At 44.3% G+C, this 26,178-nt stretch overlaps 1 protein-coding gene across 3 annotated transcripts in view; it reads right to left on the bottom strand.

Moving 5' to 3' along the window:
• Positions 1–26,178, bottom strand: part of S100PBP (S100P binding protein) — a 509,558-nt gene that overhangs the window by 340,783 nt on the left and 142,597 nt on the right. For 2 of the 3 annotated variants that reach the window (XM_086955719.1, XM_086955720.1), the window contains exon 2: positions 3,621–5,131. In XM_086955719.1, coding sequence (XP_086811845.1) covers positions 3,621–5,078 — 1,458 coding nt within the window. In that variant the 5' untranslated portion in view covers positions 5,079–5,131. Of the gene's footprint in view, positions 1–3,620; positions 5,132–8,962; positions 9,075–26,178 lie in introns of those variants that run through there. The other variant, XM_086955722.1, reaches the window with a different exon arrangement.

Genomic DNA, 26,178 nt, shown 5'->3' with positions numbered 1-26,178 from the left:
TGAGAGTGACTTTAAGTTAAAATACTAACATATTAGTCCTGATTAGCTGTCCAAAACAGGGTTCTTTTAAAAGGAGTGATACATAGGTTGTACAAGTGTTTCCCAGCTGATAAAAGGGGCACATGAAAGTTCGGTAGAGTCAATTCATGTACCAAGGGCTGTTGACGAAAGATGGATTCTTCGTGGATCTTTATACCAGCCCAGGTTAGATAACTGGGGCAGAAGGCTTCCGGTTACTTTGCAGACAATGCCGTTAAGTGGGAGTCGAGTGCCATTTTTACCTGGTGTATAAATTTCCCAACTCTGGCTATCAAACAGGTCGTGGAGACTGAGAGGCACCAGTCCGAGGCATCCCATACCATAGGTTTGATGAGAAACACTTACAGACTCATTTAGGTATCTTCATAACCCTGTTTTCTTGGTGATTTACACATTCAATCCTGGGCTATACATTGGCTAGCAAATAATTATCCGCTTTGCCAGTCACTTTTCATTGGGACTTTTGTTCACTTATGGCCTTCAACTTTCTGCCCGCCAGTCCTACATAGGTAAACCTTGAAATTCTTTATCAACGAAGATTGAACAATATAAAAGGACTCACAACGGAAATTAGATTGCGCATTGGACACATCCATATGAATATGCTACATAGGTATTAACCTAAACCTGTCAACTAAATTTCATGAACTGTATGCACGATATAGGCTATACAGACTGTTTATCTAGTTCTTCTTTCTCTTTCTTTGATTTAAATGTAGTAATGTTTTGCACATTTTATAAATAAGATTTTATGCATGGATTTCCACAAACAGAAAAGGAAACAATCTGCCCAACTAGGTGGCTATGGTCCCAATTATGGGTAATATCATGCACTGCTGTCACTACGAGAGTGCTTTGAATCGCTCGGTTTTATTTGTGTTAAAATCAATGTTGCAACAGTAGCAATTTCTTCTCATTTTTTTTTGGCCTAGATGAATTCGTGGGGACACCCCCATATGATGAAACACATGTTGGCTAAAGTTCTGCAAAGAGGTCAACGTACCCGAAAATAAATCCACAAGTCAAGAAAAGACATCCGGCTATTCGTTGACACTATTTTGTTCTCATATTTGTAATACAATGCCTCTGCTTCATATTGTCAAGTTCAGAAAAATAAGCCTCACACTACTTGAAGGAAGCTCTTCACTAGGGGCTAAAGTCTAGGTAATAATGGAATCCCTCTGATGCAAGTACCAAAGGGACTTCCTCCCTTTAATCCGAAGACCAGACATTCAAATCATCTGCACTGCCATACTAGAGGGTTTACATTTTTGATCTTTTTCAATTAGGTGGGCGGGTTACTAAATTGACAAGTTTGAATCTTTCCAGGCTATGTTTAACATTGCACTGCTAGGCTCTTACTGGAGTGGGACTCCCAGCTCTAAAGCTGGCATGATTAAAGTATGCTTATCTATGAAAGACTCAATGGTGGAGAAGAAAATCTTTATGCAAACAGGCTGCATGTACGCATACACCCAGTGAATTCTATATCTTGAGTCAGACTCTCTGCAGCAATGCACAGTAAAGGTATGAACTCTTCTTCATGCGGATGACAAGCAAATGTTTGGACTTGGGACATTCATCAGAGCAGCATTGACGGAGTTCCAAATAGTGCAGTGAACCAATGGATTACTGGCTGCTTACTAGCAGCTTAAGATGCAGGAGATTACTCATCCAGCTATGGATTGATCGGAGGAGGCCTGCAATGTAATAAGATTTCCACTTCTGAAGGAAGATGGTTGAACAGTGAAAAAAATGTTAGTTTCTTCGTGAAAACACTGCCTGAAGCTCATATGCTCTTCAAACAGGTAGTATAGCAACCTTTGACATTAGGTGTTTTAGATCTACATAGTGCATATGCTTAAAATGCGATTCCATTAATGTCAATATGATTTTGTTTGTAAGCATCTTATCTGGCATACTGTTGAAGTACACAAAGAAATTTACCAAACATAAAAAAAGCTATCCTAAAAGGAAATTTACAATAAGCAGTCATGTTAAAGAAATATACTTTACAGAAACGTAAGCCGGGTAAAGTAAGATAGTACAGTGTTTCTGGAAAAGCAAACTGGAGCTTTCGTGTGTGGAGAAAGTATAAAGGGTTCTCCTTCATGCAGCTCATTTTAGAATGTTTTTCAGTCTTTCCTTCATTCTTCTGTACGCCATCCCTTGATAGGCATCAGTCTTTAAATGGGTGTGTTAGACCATCTCCATCCCGTTGCCCTCTTAACAAAAACAAAAAAGTCTCACTCTTACCTTAGGCGTGTAGATTATTTTGGACAAGGTTTACCTATATAAACATTAAGTGCATTAGTACAGTGCTATGCTACAATTTATATGGTCCTGTAACCCTTTATTTACCAGAGCACCATCTGAAGTTCTAGAAGACAGGTTGACCGGAGTTAAAGTGGTTTATTGGCATTGCATTTGTTGAGCATTTCATACTGTTGTGATTCACCATATAGGAAAGTGTCTGGTAATTTTAAAAGTTACGTGGTCTACTGCTTAGTGATGAAAATTACTGGATAGTGCATAGAAGCATTTCAATGTCCTTCATGAACATATAATCTAGAGGAGGCAAAGATTAATGATGATTCTACAGTGAAAATTATCTATCACAGTGCAAAACCATTATAATTATTGTTAGCAATCATGGCAAGAAGGTATACTACACAATAGAAAAGATCTCCTGCAGGAGAAATCAGGATCAACACTTCTCTAGAAGAGACCAACCAAAAGGAGTGCAGAAGGAATTAGGTCTTAAGCACAGATCACAGAAGAAAAGAAGTAAAGTCATCAGAACAGAGTGAAGAAAGTAGGAAGAAAAAAAGATTGCAAGCATGGTGTGCAAAAGATAGCCAGCAAGGTCCTCAGTGCAGAAGACAGGGGGTTAGGGGTGCCTTCAAAACGGTGCACACACAGGTTGGAAAGACTATAGCGTGCAGTGTAGACAGGAAGGAAAAGTTCCTCATAACAAAGTGCAGAGAAGAACGTGGAGATGTCTTTCAGGAACGAGCACGAACAGGGTAAGGAATATCGTCATTAGACTTAACAGATGATACAGCACTAACAGCACACAGTGGAGAAAGGATGATACGAAAGGTAGTCAGCAAGGCAGGAGAGAGAAGGAAAGTCTCTAGGAGATGAGCAGTCTGGATTACAGAGTGCAAAGAGACATGCAAGGTCTTTAGCGCAGTCTAGTGAGAGCAGGTGATCTTGAGCAAAGAGAAAGATCTTTAGAAAAGGGTGCTCAGTACGAGAGGAATTTCTTTGGGACACTAGAGAAATCTTCAGCTGGAAAGCAACAAGTTCAAAACTTTGAAGATATGCCTTAAGCACAAAGAAGGAAAGTCTTCAGCAGTAAATCTTTGAAGGCATGGGGCAGATTTTAACAAAATACTTAAATATCCTACTAATGTATACTCTCAGTACACAGGTTCAACAAATACATCTAAGGCACTTAGTGCGAGGCCCACAATATGCAAAACACAAATATTTACTGCAAAAGCATTTAGAATAATACTGGGTATGAGGCATGATGTTATTATACCAATTTAAAAATGGGTTGTAGCAGTGCTTACTTTTTCCACAGCTGTGTTGCTTTGGGTCATTAATGGGCTCTCAGCTACATCAGTGTTTTTGGATTCCACATTCTTAGAATCTAAAGCACCACTACTGGAAGAACTACTACCTGAAGCAGGCAAAGGTCCAGAAACATTTACAGGCTTGTTTAACTGGAGTAGAAACGCAGTCAGCTTCTGTGCACTGGAAGAGTCCTTTCCAGATGACACGTGAGAGGCAGGAATGCAGCTAGGAACCAAGGCGACTGGGCGAATATTTTTAGTCAGGTTAGTAGAACTGACAAAGTTATTCTCTTCAGTTTTTTCAGGCTTTTTCGACTGAACAATCAGTCCACAGGAATGTGGCTGTTCGACCAAGACTGAAAGATGCACTGGCTGTTCCTCCCTAGGTTTGATAGCAGCAACAGCTTGATTGCTAATATTTCTTTTAGAGTTGTTTTCATCCGCTTTGAAAAGCACTTTCTCACTGTTTGTTTTTCCTTTGGGTTTACTTACGATATCATCTAGTAAATCATCTATTACCACTAGAGATTCGCCGTCCTTGGACAAGTAATGTTCCTCTTCCACTAAAACAAACTCGTCTCCCTGGTCCACAGTAGACCCATCAATAGGGCTCAATGCTAGAAGCTCATCAATGTCTAAATCAAACGGTATATTAATGACTTTGCGGCTCTTTAGATGTACTTCTGCCTCAGGTTCTCTTTTATATTCATGCTTTGGTTCTGAAGCCTCAGTGCGGCTTGGAGTTGCACCACATTCAGACAGAATAATCATGCTGGTTGCCCATTCTCCAGGGTTTTCAGAATCACTTCCCGATATATTGTTCTTGACTGGACTTAGCCTCGATCCAGAGGTTTCAGTTCGTTGGTTTCTCTCATGCCAGTAAGAATACTTGGGTGAAGAAATCTCAATAGCATGCTTTTCCACATCACCGGCCACTAAATTGTCATCCAAAAGGCTAGAGATTTCATCCTCTGTCATTCGAAAAGGAGAATCTTCTTTCTCATTGTCAGAAGGATCAAGCAACGAATCATCAAGGTCAATGTCTAATTCAGGGACGTCTTGCTTGGATTTTAGGAACACCTCATGATTGCGAAAGAAATCTGTCGTAGTCTCATTTAAACTGTTCAATGACCCTAAGAAACAATCAGAATCTGCAGAAGAATGCTTCTCACGTGAACAGGGTGTGCTGCTGTAGAAGGGTATCAGGCGAGGCTTTTTTAAATTCACCGGCAGGAGCTGCTCAGCTGAAGCAGAGTCCTCTAGGACCCGCTTGGTTCTGGAACCTCTCTCATTACCAATTTTAATTTTAATTATACTTGCTGCTCCCTCAGGATCACCTTCCAAAATTTTGCAGACAACTTCCCTGTCAATATTGTCATTCTGCCTCTGGTTTGCGCTTATACTGGTCCTCTGCTGCTCCACACTTTTGCTAATTAACACATTCACTTCCTTCATGGTGGTTTACCTTATTTACGCTCTTATGAAGATAAAACAAAATGTCCACTTTCCTGCAAAGAAAGAAAAGGAAAACGGTTTTAAAATAGGTCTTTCTCATTTGGTCTTGCATAGAAAGTTGCTGTAACATTGGTTCTGACAGATTAATAACATTAACTCTGTAATCTGCTAAATGCTGAGATTTAACAAACGCTAAATTTGAAGGAAACTTAAGTACTAAAAGTAAAAGCTAGCCAGAGATTTAATTTCACTACTGATTTTGCAATTATCCAATTTTCCCTTGATGCCCAGTCTATGCATGATGCTTTGCAAATGCATCCAATAAAGAGCAACACGCCTTAGGTCTCCTCACCGGCAAATACAAAACTGTCACAATTGCAAAATATCTCTCCAATTACAATACACACTAGTTTCTTCAACTGGCATCTTCCTGTATGCTTCAAAGCACAACAACAAAAATCACAATCCAGCAAGATATGGTCCATTCATCAATAACTACATCCTCACAAAAGACTATTTATGGGCAGTAAGCAGTTGCTTGCGTTTACATTTTCCTAAACTCTGTTTTCTTTTTAAACAACCCACGTGGCACATTTATCTGCCTTAAGGATTGTGAAAAAAGCAAGAAACTAGACCAGAGAAATAAATATGAAAGAAGGCTTTAGCTTCTTGAAATCACATTATCAGACTCACATGTCGATTGAGCCTTCAGCTCATTAAGCCTTATCTCAAAAGTCACTTCCCCCAGAAACACTGTTCTACGAGCCAGTTTATCAATATGGGATAAAAGGCAGAATATCCCTGCACATGTGGAAGATCCTAAAATACAATCTTTAAAAACGATTTAGGGTTTCCAAATAAAGCGAAAACATGCCAGAGGAAAGGAGTTGAGTTGGCCTAACGGCTAGGGCGTTCAACCTCGGAACTGGGTTAGAGTCTCGGTAATGACGCTAAAACATCCTGTTATTCTGGACAAATCACATATTTCTCCCCGTGCCTAACGAAGATGAATGTGTGTCCTCATGTAACGTAACTGGTTCGGGTCAAGTTCGCTCTATATAAAACTCTGCAAAAAAAAAAAAAAAAGCAAGGCAAACTTTTTTTTTTTAGCCAAAGTATAGAACAAAACAGTATACCGTGTAATTGGAGCGAAAACAGAAACAGGTAATGGTGCCGAAGGTGAAATACTCATTAGAAATTAAAACCCTGCTTCTTTAGGAATGCTGGAAGGTTGCCCTATCACATCATGCCCAGAGTTGACAGTTAGATAAGTTATTTTTTTGGAGCAAAGGAAATCTATAGATACACAGAAACCGATTCAAAGTCTGTGGCCATAAAAGCTTTGAGGTGGGTGGAGCTTTTATGAATTCAGGGAGACTATCCATGGTGAAGAAGAACAAGTTATTACTGGTAGATCCTCAAACTACAAATTTTTCACTTTAGAACATATCCCAGACTGGATTTGGAACCTTTTTTTTCCACTAGTGCTCTTGTAAGCAGCTGGGTGGGGCCATGGAGCTCCATACTAGCTCTCTATCATCCAGAAAGTGACAGAGTGGAGCCGTACAGAAGCATTACTTCCCCTCAGACCGGACGTGTTTCTTCTTTCCCTTTCTGAACCCTCAGGCGTGGACCGTGAAAAAACTGTTACCTGTGTGCTGTGTTGATCTCTGATCTGGGACCTTTAACAATGCTAAAAAGAGGCAACTTCACAGCAAGGGGAGGTGGGAGCACTGGTAAGGAATCAGCAGTTAGATAGAATATCCACCAGAAAGCGTGTAACAGAAGGCAATTTGTTCTTCTGATGGATACTTCTAACTGGAGATTTCTCACCTTAGAATCAATACCAAATCAGAACCTTCCCTTGCTGAAGAATCTGTGGAGAGGACTTCGACCAAAAAGTCCTGCAGGACAAAGTGGTCAGACCTGACTGTCAAGGCAGTAAACCTTCATGAACATATGTACCAATGTCCATGTCACAGACAGGCAGATGTCAAGGAAAGGCACTCCATGAGCCAAAGCAGTGCCTGCAGCCTTAGCCCTGGTGGAATGAGCCCCCTCAGACCTTCCAGGGGTTGCTTTTTGGCCAGGGCATTGCAGATCTTGATGCAGAGTACTATCCTCTTCAACAGGATTTTCCACAGCCTTCTGTTAGACCTGGCACCTTGGCGTGAGTCTCCCTTCCAATTTTTGCTGATGTGCCCCAGATGTTTTGATGGTATTCGACGCTCGGGGCACTGCGCCATGGCCAATTCGTGCCGCAGTGCAAGTGCTCCCAATATAAAGTGTATACGTGTAATTGATTTCCATGATTGGCCTATTGGATTTACTGTCAGTCCCCAGTAAAGTGCACCAGGAGTGCCAGGGCGTGTAAGTACCGATACGGCTCGTGGGCCTGCAGCGCGGGTTGCGCCACCCACAGAAGCCGCCCTGTAAAATGTGTCTAAGGTCTGCCATTGCAGAACCTGCGTGCAGTCTCGTACTGTCATGCCGGCTGGGTAAGTGCACACAATTACCAGCCCGACCCTTCCCGTTACTTCATATCAGTCACCCCTTTGGTAGGTCCACGGGCAGGGTGCATTGTAAGCATAAGGTAGAACAAGCCATGATGTGCGTGGCATGTCCTAATAGTGAATTACAGCCATTTTCATTCTTCACTATTGCAAGGCTACCTGTTCTCGTAGGCAAAAATGGGCTGCTGGATTATTACACTCTATAATCCCAGTAGACTCAGGGAACATGGTAAAAAGTCAAGTTTAGTGTGCCTGAACTCAGAATAATAAAAACCTTCTTTTAGTAAAGTTAATTTTAATATCCGGTGTTTGCAAATGCTACTTTTAGAAAGTTAGCCTTTGCTTGCCTAACCATCTCGGCCCGCCTCTGCTCGTATGTGTATTTGCTGCCTGGTTTGTGTGAGTGACAGGGCTGGGAAAAGACAGGTGGTGAATAGGAAGATTACACCAGGATGGGTGGGGGGGGGGGGGGAGGTGGGGGGGGGGGGGGGGGGGGAGTGCCCCTTGACTCTGAATGGGCCTGTGCTCTGCCACCTCAATGCCGGCTCCGCCCCCCGGGGAGCGGCTGACGACTCTGCCGTACACCTTGTAAAGAGAGAGGAGAAGACCGTCAGAGTACTCCTGGACTGTACTTGTCTTCACAATGCTGGCTCCACCAGAGGCCGCGCCTGAAATGCCTCGGACACCCTCAAGAATGTACACTTGAACTCGATCCAGAGTTCACATCGGATCCAGGGTCCGCAACGTTTGTTTTTCTGTCGTCCATCATTCATCAACTGGTCGCTTCACCAGCGCGGAGCGCGCATCGACCCACAGCGTACCTTGCCGACAAAGAACACTTAAGAACGTTTTGCCTATTTATATCTGGTGGCCTAAATCGCTAAATGTTATATGGTCTTGTGATAAATCTGCAACTGAGTATTTATATATAAAGTCTACGTATTTTTGATACAACCTTACGACTGGTGTCCGTTTGTGGTGGGTCATTATATTTACTGTGTGTGATCATAAATGCTTAACTAACTATCGTCCTGTAGATGAGCCTTGTCTGCTAGCGCCACACTACCTAGAGGGTGAGCAAGGGTTATTTCTAAAGGAGTAGTTCTCTTACCCTGACTAGAGGAGAGGGTCCCTGTTTGTCACAAGTGCATACCTGTGCCAACCCGAGACCCCCGAGTGTAACACCTTCCATGTTGTCACCCCAAACAACCCCACAAAATGCTGATCATCTACACAGAGTCCCTGGGTACGATCACTATAAATCCTTAAAGCTCTTTTGGGATCCAGTCAATGGAACCTCTCCTCTTTCGATGAAGGGAGCAAAGAACACAGGTATGGTGATGGATTGCCCAATGTGAAAGGGAGTCATACCTTTTAGCGAGAATGCGGTCAAGAGACCTCAGCACAAACTTGTTAAGTTAAAAGTTGGATTATAGTGGTTGCTCCAAAGGTTCCTGGAGTTCACATACACAAGTAGACAACTGCAACAAGGAAGATAAGTTTCAAAGTCAGAAGACACAGCAAGCAACTATTCAATTCAATGGTTCTTTATTCGGCATTTGAAAAATACCATAAAAGTGCATAATGACTGTTAAAATCCCGAGTGTAACCGCGCGCTCCCCGTATGTTCTTACTTAGTATTAGTGCATTTGGGCTTGCACAACCCAGGGACGCACGCAATTGGACAAAAATGCTTAGATTAAATGAAACGGAAAAGAATGTAAAATATGGTGTGCAGACCACCTACACAATGTTCATATTATAATTAGCCCCCCGTTGGTCGTTGCACCCGGCACCAGTGAAAAGGTATAAAGCGTTGGACGAATATTCAGGACTCCACATAGAATTGAACATCGTGTTCGGAGCGACAATCTTAGACGGTGGTAACCACAAATACATGGATGGACAGCAAAAGCAATTTTTTTTTTTTTTTTTTTTTTTAAGGATGGATTACGGACGTATCTCTCAAGCATTTGCTATATTTCAAACAAGCATGAAATTAGAATGTCATTTCGGTACTTATATTGTACTTAAATTGTGATGCATTATGGGAAATGTGGTTTAGGTGTATAGACATGGATAATCAGGTTTGGGGAGGAAGTGGGCGGAGTAGGAAGTGGTTAAAGCTCAGGTCAGGATATGCGAGAAACTCAATTATTTGTAGCGCGCCACGCGGGCTGAAAGAGATGAAAGAATGAGCAGGTATGTTAAAACGTCGTTTAAACGTGCAGTGGTGACACGAAAACTTGTGCTATACTAGTCAGAAGAAAGACGAACATGTTGCAGTTTTGTTAAGAGGATAAATGCACAGTAAGAGAGACATCGCTTTCCGAAAGTAACCGCATCAGTTAAGAATTGAGTTTTTTACGGAATGTAGGATTGACTTTTCTTTAATGTTTGGTAAAGTTAATTCATATGGGGTGACAAATCGGATTATTCAGGAGGGTGAAGGGTTAGTCAAATGCAATAGTTGTAGCCGAAAAAAGGACTGGGACATTCTTGCATTTTGTATATTTATTTAGCATCGCTGAGTATTGAACATCAGATAGCTTGATTTTTTAAAAAAAGTCTGTTAATAAAGGTATTGATATTATTTGTAATTAATATATGATTATAATTATCCATTCACAGTTACCCCTGACGAAGGGCTGGATTTTAGCCCGAAATGCATTGGGTTTGAGATAAAATAAAAGACTGCTGCTCTGAACCACTCAGTGTATGATGATCTTATTTCCGAAAGAAGTCTGGATGAACACATGGAAATACGAGAAGTTTTTGAAATACAGTACGATAAATATGTGGATTTGATGAATATCATGATAACAGTATGACAAGCACCCACGAAGAATTTTGTATAAACTGAAAAGAGGTCGAATGGTTTAAAAATTGAACTGGATATTGTATCCTCAAACGCAGTGCACCTGGGAGTGGGGCATGTAACCGCGCGCTCCCCGTATGTTCATAATTAAACAATTGGCAAACAATACATTCAGCACCGCCCTCTTGAGTTCCTTAGTCTTACACAGACCGTGATAAAATTCATAATACAAAACAGAGTGTAGTGATCATTAGCCCTTTGCAAAAACAGTAATGCAACCGTGGCGTGTTTAAACTTTGCTTGTTTTAAAATTCCCACTAAAAACCTACGCCTAGGTAGAGTATAAAATGAACATAATACAAAATGAAGGGTGTCTTGCGGAGACCTATTGTCACAGCCGCAGGTACCCTTCTGCTCAACCGTTGAGGTAAAACCTGGTGGATCAGCCAATATGTGATGTAAAAGGTTGAGCTAAAACGCGTCATTAAAAATCTGTCCTGTGCATTGTGTATGAGGGCAAGATAGGGTTCCATTCCTTCCTCTGTTTTCAATAAACTGTAAGGACGAACTGTGGTTTTCCGTTCTTCTGAGGCAGCCCTACGTGGGGCTGCCCGTTCCCCAAAAATCGTTTTGACTCTCAATTTGTCATGGGGAGTGATTTCATTGGGATTAGTAAAATGATTCTTGAAACCCATGCCCTCAAATGTGCCCTTTACATATATTAACTAGGAAATACTCATTCCTTTATCCCTGTTTAGGCAGTCTCTGATGATTTGTCTGCTTAGATCTGCCTCGGTATTAGTCCATATCTTAAGCCATTATTAAACCTTTATTAGGTCTTCAATGTATGCCCCTCCTAATTCCTCATGTATAATATGGGAAGGGATACTTTGCGGGGTTTTAAGTACCTTTCTGAAATATTTGATTTCCTCTGCCTGTAGCTGTTGGATATTTACAAAACCCCAAACTTCTGACCCATAAGCCACTTTAGAGCAGCAGATCGATCTGTACAAGTTCATAACTTGTTCAGGCGACCACCTTCCCAGCCTGCGTCCATAGTTCATTATTGCCCCAGTTGAGGCCACCAATTTGTAGCGTTGTTTTTCCACTACCGGTTTGAAGTTTAACAACCCATCAAATAACAGGCCTAGATAGGAGAAGGACTGAACCTGCCCTAATTTGAGAGTGCCTATCTCGTAAGAGAACTTCTTACAGGGTTTGACCCCTGTCAGCATAACGTAAGACTTCGCCAAATTTGCAGATAAGTCTAGTGTATTCATAAAGCTGACAAACCCGTCAATCAACCTCTGATGTCCCTCGGGGTGCGGGCTAACAGCACCGCGCCATCCACATATAACAGGACCGGGACAGGGCGGGAACCTACTTGGGGGGAATCTACTCCTAGTTTGCCTAATTCCATGTCTAAGTTATTGATATAAAGGGAGAACAGAAATGGAGCTAAAATACAGCCCTGCCTGACCCCACTATTGCATGGGAAAAGTGACGTAGTACCCCCTTCTGAATTAAAGCGCACTTTGGCAGAGGTGTTCCAGTGCAATGCTTTCAGTATGTTAACTAGGTCAGAGTAAACCCCTAAACTCATCATCAGGGCCCACAGCTTCTCTCTGTTAACATGATCGAAAGCAGCAGAGAAATCCATGAACCCTAGGTATACTGCCTCATTGCTGGCTAGGGTGTATTTGGCAACCAGGAGATAGAGGTTCAAACATTGATCTGTTGTTGACCTTCCCTCCCTGAACCCGTATGGTGTGTCAGTAATGATTTGGTGAGCGTCAGCCCATTCTGTGAGGCGATTAAAGACCACACGACCCAGCACTTTCGCTGTTACGTCGATCATGGATATTGGGCGGTAACATTGGGGATTGTCCCTATTCCCTTTTTTAAAAATGGGGACTATTATTGCTGTTGACCAAGAACACGGGAGACCAAATTCAACCGCCGCGTTAACGACCCTCGTCAGGAGAGGGGCCCACATCTCCACCTTGCTTAGGTAGAGATCAGGTGGTATGCCATCTGGGTCTGGCGCTTTATTTTTGGATAAACCTTGAATGGCCCCTACTACTTCCTCCAAAGTAAACTTAATCCTGGCTACCCACCGAGGGCCCGGCCCATCACCCTCGTTATTTCCAACAGTATGGTTGTATAAGTTTTTAAAATGATTATGCCATTGTTCTTGGAGAATTGGGTTACAAATTTCTGGGGCGTTAGCGTCCTGAAAACATGGTTTGTTTATGATTTTCCAGAACTCTGTCAAATCCCTTCTGTCTGTTGCCTCCCTTAGGTCCTCTCAGGCTTGAGATTGGAGGGAGTATTTCCTACAATTTAGAGCCTTTTTATATGCAATCACTTGTCCCAGGGTAGGGTTTTCAGGCTGGATTTCAGCTCTTTATATGCCCGCGAGCAGTCTTTGTCGAACCATCTGGGGGTGGTGTTTGCTCTCACCTTCTTAGTGGTCTTTAATGGTCCATCAATTAGGTGCGCCATATCCTCAAATGCCTTAACAACAGCAACACCCATTAAGGAAAGATCGAGAGACACCTTAAATGAATCTCCACCTTTCTCCATTAAAGATTTATAAAAAGGTGTCCCCATGTACCTTAGACCATTAAGTCGTCTCCACTGGTCCGTTGCCCTCTCTATGCTGCCTACCCCTCGGGTGACACTTTTAATGGGCGGGCATTTCAGTTCCAACACTAGGGGATTATGGTCACTGTGTATACTCCATTTGATGTCTACCCCTTTAACCCAGGCTTTAAATAGACTAGAGACCACAATATAGTCAATAAAGGAACGACAGCCTCTGCCCTTAAATGTAGGATTTATCTCGTCTCCACTTCCCAATGCCACAAGGTCGATAGTGTGAACCAGGGCATGGCTTTTCAACACCCTATCCAATTCATCCCCTCAGGGGAATGCAGGAAATGTGTGGGCCGTCCTCCATCGTGCAACGTGACCAATCCTTATTGACAGGTCTCGGGTCGGGCACAGGTGGCAATTGAAGTCACCAGCTAAAACCAGAAGCAGCGCCAGCACACTTTTCCCTGAGGCTGTCTCAGCATTTATACAAGTGTCCAAATCTTTTATTGTGGATCCCTGCCCATTGGCTCCCACAGCATTATACAAGTTAATCAGGATGATGTTTAACCCTTTTGTATGTAACCCAAGGGCCTGTATGTTGTGTGATGGTCAGTTTAGGTTGGTCCACACTCCTTCCACCTGTAAATCCACGTATGTGATCAGCCCTCCCATGGCTCTCCCCGATGGTGACTTCTGGGCAGGCACTGAAAAACACTTGCACCCCACTAGATAAAAAGGGTTGCACTCAATCCCCAGGTTTCCTGCAAACAGATTACCTGGAACCTGGTGATCTATTGCTTCCAGTCCTGGCTATCAAATTTTGCTGCAAGTCCAGCTATGTTCCATGATAGCAGCTTTAACCCCTCCTGCATTTGTGTTGTCCTTAGCAAAGGTGTAATTAGGTTGTTTTCTATCCCATCACTAATCAGGACTTCCTTAGGCCTAGCTGAAGTGTATAAGTTCGCTAGTTGCTGAGGGCGCGAGGGGATAATATCCAACCCCATTGTTTCCATACCAGCTGAGGGCCTAACTGGTAGGCCCACTCTGGTCCCTCCCATCGTCTCAGCAACTGTACCTAATGAGTCAGTCATTAAGGGGTGATGGAATATGATTGTGGGCTGTGCAATGTCCGGGAAGGAGCCTTTTTCCCTACAGTATCTCTTTTGGGGGGTTCTGTCCTTCAATAGTCAGTCCAACTCTTCCAGAGACACCAAGGGATCAAATCTATTCTTCAGAATTATTGCTCCTTTGTTCATGAGGGGTGCATGTAGGGGTGGGCGACAGAACCCAACCAGGTTACACTCACTTCTGCTTTGCCAAACGAGATCTAAGCCCGGGCTGCGGATACCCCTTAAATAGAAGAAACTTAAGGGCATAGATCTGATGTTGAATAAGTAGTCGGTCCCCACCTTACTATTTGATTAACAACGCGATGGTTCCTAAAGTTTACCACCACGCAATCCCCAGTGGTATCCTTGGGTCTGTTCCCCAGCCAGTTCGCCGTACGGACCAACAAAATTTCCCCCTGTTCATTGCCTACTAGAGGCCTATGCTTGTTCTGCCAGGACATAGTTTTGTTTTTAAGCTTGTCATAGGCCTCTGTCTGGTCTGGCCTCAACCGGGACCCCCGTTAGTATAATTACATATGGGGACACTTCAGGGGGTACGTTTATACAGGGTAGAGGGTTAGTGGTTGCCTTGGGGGGAGTGGCCCTTCTGCTTGCCACAGAGTCGGGGGTTCTGGTGAAGGCTGTCTATGTACAGTAGCTTGGTGAGTGCCTTTTAACACCCCAGAGGCGACCTCACCTAAGGTAGTAGTGTGACCCTTAGGAACCTGGCTAATATGTGACCACTGGGGGCCTGGGGGTTGTAAAGGGAATATGGCAGTGGTAGTTTGTCCTATTGGGGGGGTTACTAGATAATGCCGTGGCAGGGTTTGTGGTAATAGACTCCCCTACTATGGTGCTGGTTGGTAGGGGCAGTGTAATCCCACCCCCTTTGTTTTTACCAGGGATACTACCTTGTCCAACCTGCTAAGAATTATTTCATTTGGGTGTTAAAAAGGTGCTCAAAATGGGTCTGTAGGTCAGTGATAATTTGGGCTACCCATATTGGGGGGGGGTACTTGTGTATGTAGCTTGCTCCCTCCATGTGCCCCTGCAGCTGTACTGGGCTTTTCAATCGGCGCCTCAGTGGGTTTACCCCTCTTCTGCCTTGCTTTCTTAGTGCTAGTCTTCCTTTTCTTACCAGTTTGTACCGTCTCCCCCCTTGTGTGTGTCCCTTGTTCGTTCGTGGTCCCCACCTGGGCACAGGGAATATCAGTTAACTCGGAGTCTGGCAGATTAATTGATGGGGTTAGAGAAGCTTCTATATCAAAATCCTGTAGTGAGGGCGTTCGATCAATTTGCGGGGTTAATGAGACGCCTCTGTGCGCTCTATTTCGTTTGCCACTACCCCAATAGCATTGCGCAACATTCTATCTATTGCTGTTGGTTTGTTAAGGGTAGGGTGGGGGGGAATTCCCTTTCATTTACCAACCAAACGAGGGTCAGGTGGTGTGAGCAGAGTGTACCTGGATGACCTTGTTTGGACCATGCTGGCCATTGTGTATAAGGTCTATTGGTATATAGACTTACAGCAGTTACTACTGGGTTAACTTGCAAAACTCTGATAAAAATACAGTGCCCACTATAGAGGCCAATCACAGCCACCCTAGTTAGCCAAACACAACAAGCCTACAACACCCCCTGGTCACAGACCCCAAAGCAATCTCAAATAGCCCCCCCCCCCGGTTACATTGATCATATTTAAATGCCTCCCTTGTAACTGACCCACTGACTGGTCCTGATTTTGTACCGCAGTTCGAGCCCAAGTTCTTGGAGGGGGGGCCCCAGCCCAGCCTCTGCCGGCCCCAGGTGGCCACAGACCTTTGCCTGGGCTTAGCCCGGCGCGACCCGCTCGCGTCCTGCGAAGCGGTGGCTCCCAGCTGTTTTTAAGCGCCCCCGGGCGCCGGAACAACGTAGGCTGCGTCCTTGCCGCAAATCCTGCTGGGAATTGTGGTCCCTGGGTGGGCGGGAGTAGTTCCTAGCTGCAACACTGGTGGCCCAACACAGCGAGCAACAACAACTCAGCGGTGGTGGTTTCAGCGTCCTCCAGAGGTAAGTAGCCCCTGTGCGAGATTCTATGAATCAGCTGGAAGCTGGTACACAAGACACTTTAAAAACAAATTAAGGTCCTACCATGGCATCACAGTTTGAGAGGGAATGTGCGTCAAGCCTTTGATAAATCAATCAGAACAGGTGATTTAAACAAGGATGGGTGGTCTGGTAAACGCAGAAAGGCAAAAAAAAAAATAAAAAATAACCTTTAACATTACCCACTGCAAGGCTTTGCTGGGTTAAATATAAAACAAACCCAAAGACGTCCACAGCTTTGCTTGTAAGAAGTCAATATAGCAAGTGCCATATCAAGCCACAAATTTATCTACGCGCCTGGCATAAATGGATTTTGTGGAATGTCACTTGTAAACAAGGAAAACACCCATCATCTCAGGTGGCAGGCCAAACTCATTTAGTAGCCACTGCTCAGTCTCCGCCCATATAGGTGTAAATAGAGCAGGTCTGGGTGAAAGACCCTGCCATCTTGCTGCAACACAAGATCTTCCTGAAATGGTAGCCTTATAGGATTACTTGCTCTTGCTAAGAATTTCTAAGTATCATCATCTCCTGGCCCAATCTGGAGCCATTAGGATGACTTGAGCCCAGTCATTCTTGATCTTTTCCAGGACCCAAGGCAGGGACAGAAAGGAGAGCAGGAGTCCTGTGTTCCATTCTAGCCACAATGCCTCTCCAAATGAGTGTTCTTGCAGAAACTGTAACAAGCAAAATATTGCTCATTGTGAATTTAACTGTGGCAAAAAGATCTAGCCATGCTGCTCGTAATTGTTGTTAAATGTCTTGCACCATCACAGGATGTAGATGTCACTCACGATCTGCTAGGCACTGCCTGCTCAACTAGTTCACCTTGACATTTAGGAACTCTGCCAGGTGGTTCCTGACCAAGGAAATTCCCAGGCGCTCCAACCAACTGTCGAGGGTCAGAGCTCCTGGCACAGGGCTCAGGATCTCACACCACCCTGTTTGTTGCAATGTCGCAAGGCAGCATTGTTGTCCTTGAGAACCTGCACCAGCCTCTCTGTTGTGACTGAATGGTTGCCATTCCTTTTCCTTAGTTCGCCTTCCCTACTGCTCAGTCAGGATGAGTGCTGAAGCCCTTGGTGATGAATGGAATGCGGAGTACTTGGTGAGGTCATAGAATGCGTGGGTGCCTGGTGATATGCTGAGTGTCAGTTGGAGTGTACAGACTAATAGACTGTGTTGAAATAGTTTATTAGCATTTATTAAATATAAGACAATAAAAGCAATAAAATACAGAAATGTGCAATATGATAATATAAATTACATTGGAAGTAATGCATAAAGTTAAATATATAAGAATTCATAAGGATGAAGACTATCTTATTTAAATACAAGTAATACAACAATAAGATGAAAGGAGGATAAAATAATTCAGTTATGAATAAAACAATAAGCTATTCGATTGAAAAACTCCAATGACTTACGGTAAGATAAAAAATCATTTTAAAGCAAAAAAACATCCACACTCCGCCAAATTTCTTCAGAATGATGCATTGGCTCTGTCTCTTGATGCCGAAAAGGCATTTGATCGAGTAGAATGGCCTTATGTTTTTCATATATTGGAAAACATTTGGTTTAGGGTCCCAATTTATACAAAAATGTACAGTTATTATACCAACACCCTATCGCTCAACTGAATTGTGGAGGTTTCCTTTCTGACTAAGACTTTGTATTACAACATTTTAGCGACAATTTGAATAAGAACCAAGAACTATGTAATGTAATGTAAGGTACCTGCTGAAGAAACTGGAACTAAGGAATCTACTAAAGAAACTGGAATTATGCAAAATGAATCTTGAGGGAAAAGCAATACCCTGGTCAGCCCCACCAGTGTCTCACCTGGACAGCCTGCAGCCCGGGGCGTTTGACCTTCTTGGCATTAACTGATCACAGCAATCCTGTTTGCTTGTGGGCCACTCGTAGTGTACAGATTTCAGCAAGCTGTGCAAAGGAGCCTCTGCGTTTGAGGAGCCGAGTTTAATCTGAATGGTTGGATTTATAATATGCTGTAAACTGGACATTCCCAGTAACCGGATGTATTTGGGTCCTTTCATCGGTTGGGTGGAAAATTACCAGCAAGTATTTGCTTGGTAGAAACTGGAAGATTTTGCAGTCTGCATTTCAGGTGTAGAAGAGTTGAGCCCCGCGCTGAATTTTATTAATAATCGAACAATGGTACAGACGGTCGGAGGGGGGACATCAAACAGAGAAAGAGGCACAGTGGTGAGTGTTGCCTTCCCTCATAGCGTAACCCCAGTTTTGAAAGAAGTTTTAAGGAATTGTATGGATTGTTAAAAAAAGAAGTACGATGCGCTGGTGCCAGAAATGCACATGGCTTACCTTTTTAAAAATATATGCAGGGGGGAATCTCGGCACGTGTCCATGGCGCGAGGATGTTTCCACGAGCAAACAGACAAAGCGTAATTCCAGGTTGGGCAAGCGTGCTGCACAACGTCATTGGGGGAACACACGCCCCTGGAGCCGCCCGGCGCGTGTCATGTCTACGTGCCACCATCTTTGGAGTCTAGGGGGGAAGCCTGTGGCGGCTCTTCAGGCCGTGCGTTGTCCAGCAAGATGTTTAGCCCGCTAGGTCGGGACAGAATCACCATTAGCAGTGTTGACTATGATGAAGCTTGTTTTTGAACAACCTATAAGTCAAGTCAAGTCATAAAATTTGTATAGCGCACTACATACCCAGAGGGTTTCAAGGCGCTTAGGAGGGGGAGGAGGAATTATTTGTCAAATATCCACGTTTTAAGCTGCTTTCTGAACGCTAGGTGGTTCTGGGTGAGGCGAAGGTAAGCGGGGAGTGAGTTCCATGTTTTAGCAGCCAGGTATGAAAAGGATCTGCCTCCCATGGTGGTCTTGTTGATGCGAGGTACAGTGGCGAAGGCTTGGCTAGAAGAACGTAGTTGGCGGGAGGGGGTGTAGAAGGACAGTCGAGAGTTGAGGCAATCTGGTCCGATGTCGTAGAGTGATTTGTGTGCGTGGGTAAGCAGTCGGAAAGTGATCCTCTTATTGACGGGTAGCCAGTGGAGGTCTTTAAGGTGACCAGAGATGTGTTCGTTGCGTGGGATGTCTAATATGAGCCTGGCCAGTGGCGGTGCGTCCATTGGGGGCGTTGGGGCGTTGCCCCACTAGCCATGGACGCCCGCCGCTGGTGCCAGCAACATATTCACAGTATGAGCATTTTTATTTAAAGTTCCTTTTGTGTATAAAATAAAGTAGAGCGCACAGCGCTACAGGGCCGGGACGAGCCCGACAGAATCGGGCATTGCGTATGGAAGTGGGCCGTGGGGGGCGGGGCTGCGGCAGAGAGTGATTGACAGCGCACACAGGCAGGCAGCTAGAGCGTAAGCACCTGCAGCGGGGTCGGGGTGACTCGCTACGCATGTAACAGCCAGGAGTGCTCATAATTGAGACTGGCCTGCGCATGCGAAGTACTGAATAAACCTCGCCCCCCCCCCCTGTAGCACTGAGAGACATGGCAGGGACCCGGGGCCCCGGTTTCAATATGGGCAGTTTGTCTCCTGCTCGTAGTCCAATCCTGGCGCAGTGGCGCTGTTAAGCCTGCGCCAGGATTGGCTGAGTAGAGCAGGGGTCAGGATCATGGTGCCGCGCCTGGGTGTTTGCTGCTAGTTCAGTAATGGCCAATCACATATGGCTATATCAAGCCAAGTTGAGGTGATTGGCCATAAGCTACAGTGACGTGACCGCGCGTGACGTGAGCAACTGAAAGTCGAAGGAAGGTTCTAGAAGACGTTGAACTCCAGACTAGGTGACCACTGAGACAGAAGACCAGTCGATCCAAGCACGTGACGGTGACTGACTCCTGTCCTGACTCGTCGTATCGTATGGCAAATTAATGTAAGTGCAAGTGCAACGTTATTATCTTATTATAGTACTACTTGTATGTTAATGCAGTAACAGTTTAATCTTTTTTTACACCCTCTCTCCTGTCCGACCTGTCGCCCTGCAGTGCAGGCCCATTTAGTGCAGCAGGCCTCAGGCCTGCTGCACTAAATGGGCCTGCACTGCAGGGCGCCTCAGCCCATCTGAGTGTCGGACACGCACACGAAGGAACTAGGAAGGGTCCCCGACTCCCAGGCCCATTTATTATAGATAGTGCACTGTGCAGCAGGCCTCAGCTCAGCCCATCTGAGTGTCGGACACGCACACGAAGGAAGGGTCCCAGTGTTGGTGTATCTGTTTCAAGATCTTGGCGAATAGGCATAGCAGGTGTGTGTGTATCCAAAGCACTATTAAAAAATGCATTAGAAAATAGGCCCCACTGTGCTCTCAGAACGTTTGTGCCGTGCACTGATGGCCGCACGAAGGATCAGTGCACTGACTGTCGTGCTCTCTGAGGGCTGTGAAGAACACTGTCAGTGGAACGCACTGCGGGCTACATACACATTCTCAGTGCACCAAAGCGAGGCCTACATTTATTTATTCGATTTTATATAGCGCGAACTTTACCCGAAGGTGTCAGATTCTCAGAATGAATGTGCTTGTCTTCTGCCGACAGTGTTAAGTAAAGGTTGAAGGCAACGCGCGTGCAAACTACCGGCTGCTTTTTTCTTTCGGAAAGTCATCTGTATAATGCCGCTGCCGCATATTAGCACTAGAATTTTGCCAGCCGCAACCCCTCAAAGGTCTTTTGCAAACACGTTGTCAGTCTGTCTTGCGCTTTTTCCTTTCCAATTAATCACACAATGCCACCTGGCTGGAAGCATATTCTGGCCCCTCAAATTGATATTAAAATTAGGTGAGCAGGCCCGGCAAGGTAAAATAAAGCAGTGATTTGTGCTGTTTTTCGGGTCTTAGGAAGCAGGGTTTAGAGGGGGGCTGCGCCATTTTATGAAAGCACCAAGCAGAGAGCCCTGTAGCTACAAGAGCGTCATTGTGTAACTTTAGTCTCAAAGACGGTGTAATTTACACGTTGGTAATCGGGCAGAAACCACATGGACGCCCTTTCGAGTTTCACAAAAGGTTGCTTTAATAAAGCAGCAGGACGTAACGCATAATTGTACCGTCGCACCCAATTCATCATAGAAGCTGTCACGTTCCTCAGCCGTGCTGCACTGTCTCTGTGCGCTACGAGGGCTCTGTGCACCGCCTGTAAGGGCAGTGCCGACACTGTCACACGCACTCACGGGAGGCGTGTCAACGGTCAGCTGCAGTGCAGCACCAAGGGCCGAGTGTGCTCTCAGAACGTTTGCGCCGTGCACTGATGGCCGCACGAAGGCTCAGTGCACTGACTGTCGTGCTCTCTGAGGGCTGTAAAGAACACTGTCAGTGGAACACACTGCGGGCTACATACACATTCTCAGTGCACCAAAGCAAAGCGAGGCCTACATTGTCAGTTGACTGTACAACGACAGCTGCATGCACTGACAGTTGTGCATATTGAGGGCTGTGTGCACTGGCAGTGTCGCATATTGAGGGCTGTGTGCACAGGCAGTGGTGCGCGCTGAGGGCTGTAAACAACTAGCGTGACCGACTGGGGACCTTTCAGCTGTAAAGCATGGGAGATGTGTGCACTTAAGTAGTGGCGAAGGGCCTCTGCAGAACCGGCCCTGCAGACTGACAGGTGTATTAATTGCACACTGAGGGCTGCATGCCCCCCTTACTCTCTACAGTGTTGGTGTATCTGTTTCAAGATCTTGGCGAATAGGCATAGCATGTGTGTGGGTATCCAAAGCACTATTAAAAAATGCATTAGAAAATAGGCCCCACTATGAGCAATTATTGCATCACTAGGTCTCTGACCACGAGGGACTCTATTTTGCATGCTATCGCAGTTCTAAAACAAGAGAATTTTTTTTTTTTTTTTTTTACTTATGACTATACCTTTTTCCAATTTTCAGCTCAGGATAACTGTGAATGATGCCTCGAATATGAATCCTTTTTTTCCCTTTCCCGTGTAATGAAGCATGCCCTAGCACTGTATCTGATACCCGAACAATAATACATGTGTCTGTTTCATGTACTTCCCTTTATTATCAGAAGTGCACACAAGATCAAATAAATGTTATGTGGTAAAGGTGTCTCTGCTGTGTCCATGACACAGTCTGTCTGATCATTTTCCCCGCTTAGCATGTATCTTGTTAATTTCATGCACGTGCTTGTTTGTAGTGCTGGAATATTTAACTGCATGTACATGTTCTCTATGTGTACTGTGTTCTGTATGACAAAGCGTGTTTTTTTTTTATCGAGGCTTTGTCAACAGTTTATATTCCATTGTTTAATCGGAATGTATGCTTAATATAGATCCATACTACATATTATCATTTCAATTGGATTATGTTGCACCAGTTTGGTACATTGGGTAATATCGAGCTCGGCATTCTTTTTATTTTGATTTGTAATAATGGTTTTCGCGGCTTGAGAAATACAGCCAAAATAACTTAGCATCAATTGTTTGCAACTTTATGGTCTTTTGAAGTTAATACGTTTTGTTCGATTAAATGAGCCAAGGAGTGTTTTGATTTGTCATTAGACTGTCCTCTATACTTTAATAAATATGCATATATTACTGCAGAGTGACGTTTCACTAACACTGACAGATTAATCCGATTTGCCCTTTGTTGACTTGCAGATTTCTGCCTAAGCCTGCCATAAAACAGCATTGCCTGTTGCATCCCCAGCTCATATGTGCCGTAGAACTCCCAGCCCAGGCCCATTTAGTGCAGCAGGCCTCAGCTCAGCCCATCTGAGTGTCGGACACGCACACGAAGGAAGGGTCCCACTCCCAGGCCCATTTAGTATAGATAGTGCAGCAGGCCTCAGCTCAGCCCATCTGAGTGACGGACACGCACACGAAGGAAGGGAACAGGATAGAATGGAATAGAGAAAGAAAGTGACCAGGGGGAAGACAACCTAGAAACACATGCACGCTGGAGCACTAAATTATAACAGATGAATGTTTTTTGAAATGACGCAATGGAGGGGTTTCTTCTGAGTTAAAAAATACCTTGCCAGTGGCTTCTATTACTTTAATACATGCCCCAGTCGGTATGGTTATAATATGTGAAAGGGATTGGGAAGTTTCGAGGGGTTCAATGGCCCTAAATTCCCCTTTGTACCTGGTCTACATTTTTCTGCCACCCTTTCCTGTAGCTTCGCTAGGACCGTAAATCTTAATCCCTGAGATCACTTCTTACATAAATGTAAGGTGCATACCAATCACACATACTGCATGCCAAAAGAAACATTTACACAAAATACTTAACAGTGCTCCATAGGTCCACGGATGTGAGGCGTGTGAGATCTGGATGCAAGAACCCGGCTTCCCTGTGATAGGTTTCACGGCCCCAGCCCTCACTGCCACTCCGCTATTTCAGATATGGAGATTTACAATGACCTTTGGGCTCCGACAATCCGAAAATTTGCCCGCTCTTTGATAGAAAAGTGCATTCAGGCTGGCAACTTAATTCCCTTCAGAACGGTGTGATGAGACTGCAGCAGTCACGGGTTCCATTCCCTCACAGGGACACAAAAGGACAGAATGCCTCCTGTGCGTTCAGGCCAACCTCAGCAGCCTTATTTGCTCTTGGCTGTGCCACTGCACAGGGCCTATGGTTGTTGATGCCACTAGTGTAAAGCTATTGCACGTGCTTCATAATGAATGTTGTTTGTAGACTCCGCTTTAGATAGTCACTTGTATGTTACTATTGAGCCAGCTCTGTATTTCACCGGAAAGACATGTCATTCATTTTACTGGTCAGCAGTGCACATTCACGTTGGCACAAAGTGTGAGAAGCTAACACTGGTCAGCATTACAAGAAGCTAGCTTTAGTTGGACATATGAGTAGCAGGCACTTGTGAGTAGTGTGGAAGCCACCACTAATAGACAGTGTGAGAAACAGCCACAGATGAGCAGTGTGAGAAAAGTCCACCGATGGGCTGAATAAGCAGCAGGGAATTTTAGGCAAATTGCATAGGTAAGAGTGTTTACTGGTGGGAAATGTGAGTAGTTGGCAGTTTACAAAAATAACACTGGTGAGCAAAGTGAGGAGCAAACGTTAGACAGCAATTTAAGTTTAGGGCACTCATGAACAGGTGCCAAACAGGTGTTAGCATAAGGGGTGCAATTTCTCTCTCTTCGCAATGTTTTCGCCCACCGTCTAAAGCATTTGAATTTTCCAGCACTCTTACCTGTGGCTTGTAGATAGATTTGGGCAGCCGCTATTCGAATTTGTCAGCCAGTATTTTCATTGGCATAGCCTACAGGTCGCGCCTTTGGGACCTTATAAATGTTTAGCCATGCAACACTTGTTGTTGCACCAAGGATATTGTTAATGTTTTTCCTAGAGAGAGAGATCAGAGTTTTGTGTAATGAAAGTTTTGACTCATGGAAAGGTAGCGGATAAGGTTAATGCGCCTGCTGCAAAGAACATGTACCTGATGCAGATCACAAAATGCTGTAAATAGGTCAGTGAGTCACTGCATTTCTCAGTTAAATCATTTTCTCACTTGCAGTTCGTAAGTAAAAATCCTAACATACAACAGTGAACTATTGAAAACTGCAAGGTTAAAATTGTACTGTTATGTCCCCCCCCCCCAGTCTTTGTTTGATTACCCTAATGTCTCAAAAAAAAATTGTTATATTTTTATTTCCAGCACCTGGTAAAGCCTGACAACCTGAACCAATTTTTGGAGAAAGAACAAGAGGCCCAACCTCCTTACTGCTCTTTCATCCCGGCTACGACCCAGCAAACAACCGTGTTCAAGGTAAGGAAACTGATGATACTTTTTTGTAGCTTGGAGATAGGGCTATGTTTGTGGTCACTCACTCTACATGGTGGTTGGGGTGGGTGCACATTCTGAACATTGTACCCTGACTGGATGGAATTTAATAATACTGAGCCTGCCCTTAGCCCTGTGCTTTGGGCAATAACGGTTGTTAAAGGCACTATCTATCCTTGCGTTGTTAAAGGCCCTCAAACTGTGTCTGTTTCAGTGCCACTATGGCACACAGAGGAAGCAGGCAGTCAGGCTGTATTTTTTTCCCTATCCTGTTGTCCAAAGGGGAGCGTTATGTAGGAGAGTAGGGTCTGCTTTCCTATGGTCACCCCATTTCTTTGCTTTTTGCTTTACTGGTTTATGACTTAGAAAGGCTGTGGGCCTGCTAATCAGACCCACAGCACAGCTGTCCTCTCTCTAAATTCACACAATGTACATTAGGTGCATTTGCCAATTGGGTATTGGGTCACTCTTGTGAGTCCCTGTATAGTGTACCATAGGTACCTAGGGCATAGGTGCACCCAAGGCCTACCAGGGGCTGGAGCATGTATTATGCCACCCCTGGATGGCCACTAAAATGAGCTGTTGGAGCTATATCACTTGCTGTCATGCACAAGATATATGTATTTGTACTGACATTTGATATTATTGCACCAAATCTTATACGTTGTACTTTGACTATTGACAGGCTTCTTTCATATTGGTACGGACAGCATCGGCAAGATGAATACGGTACAACAGTTAATTACATGGTCATTCCATGCACGCCCACTAGAAGATAAACTACAGATAAAGAGGTTAGGACCTCATCAACCTGACCTTCAACTCCAACAAGTTACCAAGGACAGAGGAAAATGTTACAATCGTACATTCTCAAAAACCTGGTACACAAAAGCTGATTGGCTTACAGGGTGCCCTTCAAAAAACAGACTGTTCTGCTTCCCCTGCTTGCTGTTTAATGGTGACTTTACTTGGACAAAAGAAGGCGTGTTGGACTTGAAGCATCTGTCTGAAAAAATAAAGAAGCATGCACACTCAAAAAAGCATATGGAAAACGTGACCAGACTGGGAATGTTGGGAGACGCACCGATTGAGCAGCACATCAGCGATGCATATCGACAAACAATACAGAAACACAATCAAACAGTTGATAGAAATAGACACATACTATCAAAAATAATTGATTGCATTCGTTTCTGTGGTGCTTTCGAACTGGCATTGCGAGG

Source organism: Lissotriton vulgaris, chromosome 2_1 (genome assembly GCF_964263255.1).
Source record: "Lissotriton vulgaris chromosome 2_1, aLisVul1.2, whole genome shotgun sequence".
Taxonomy (NCBI): Eukaryota; Metazoa; Chordata; class Amphibia; order Caudata; family Salamandridae; genus Lissotriton; species Lissotriton vulgaris.
The sequence above is the reverse complement of the archived record's forward strand: the minus strand, read 5'-3'. Positions and strand labels throughout refer to the sequence as shown.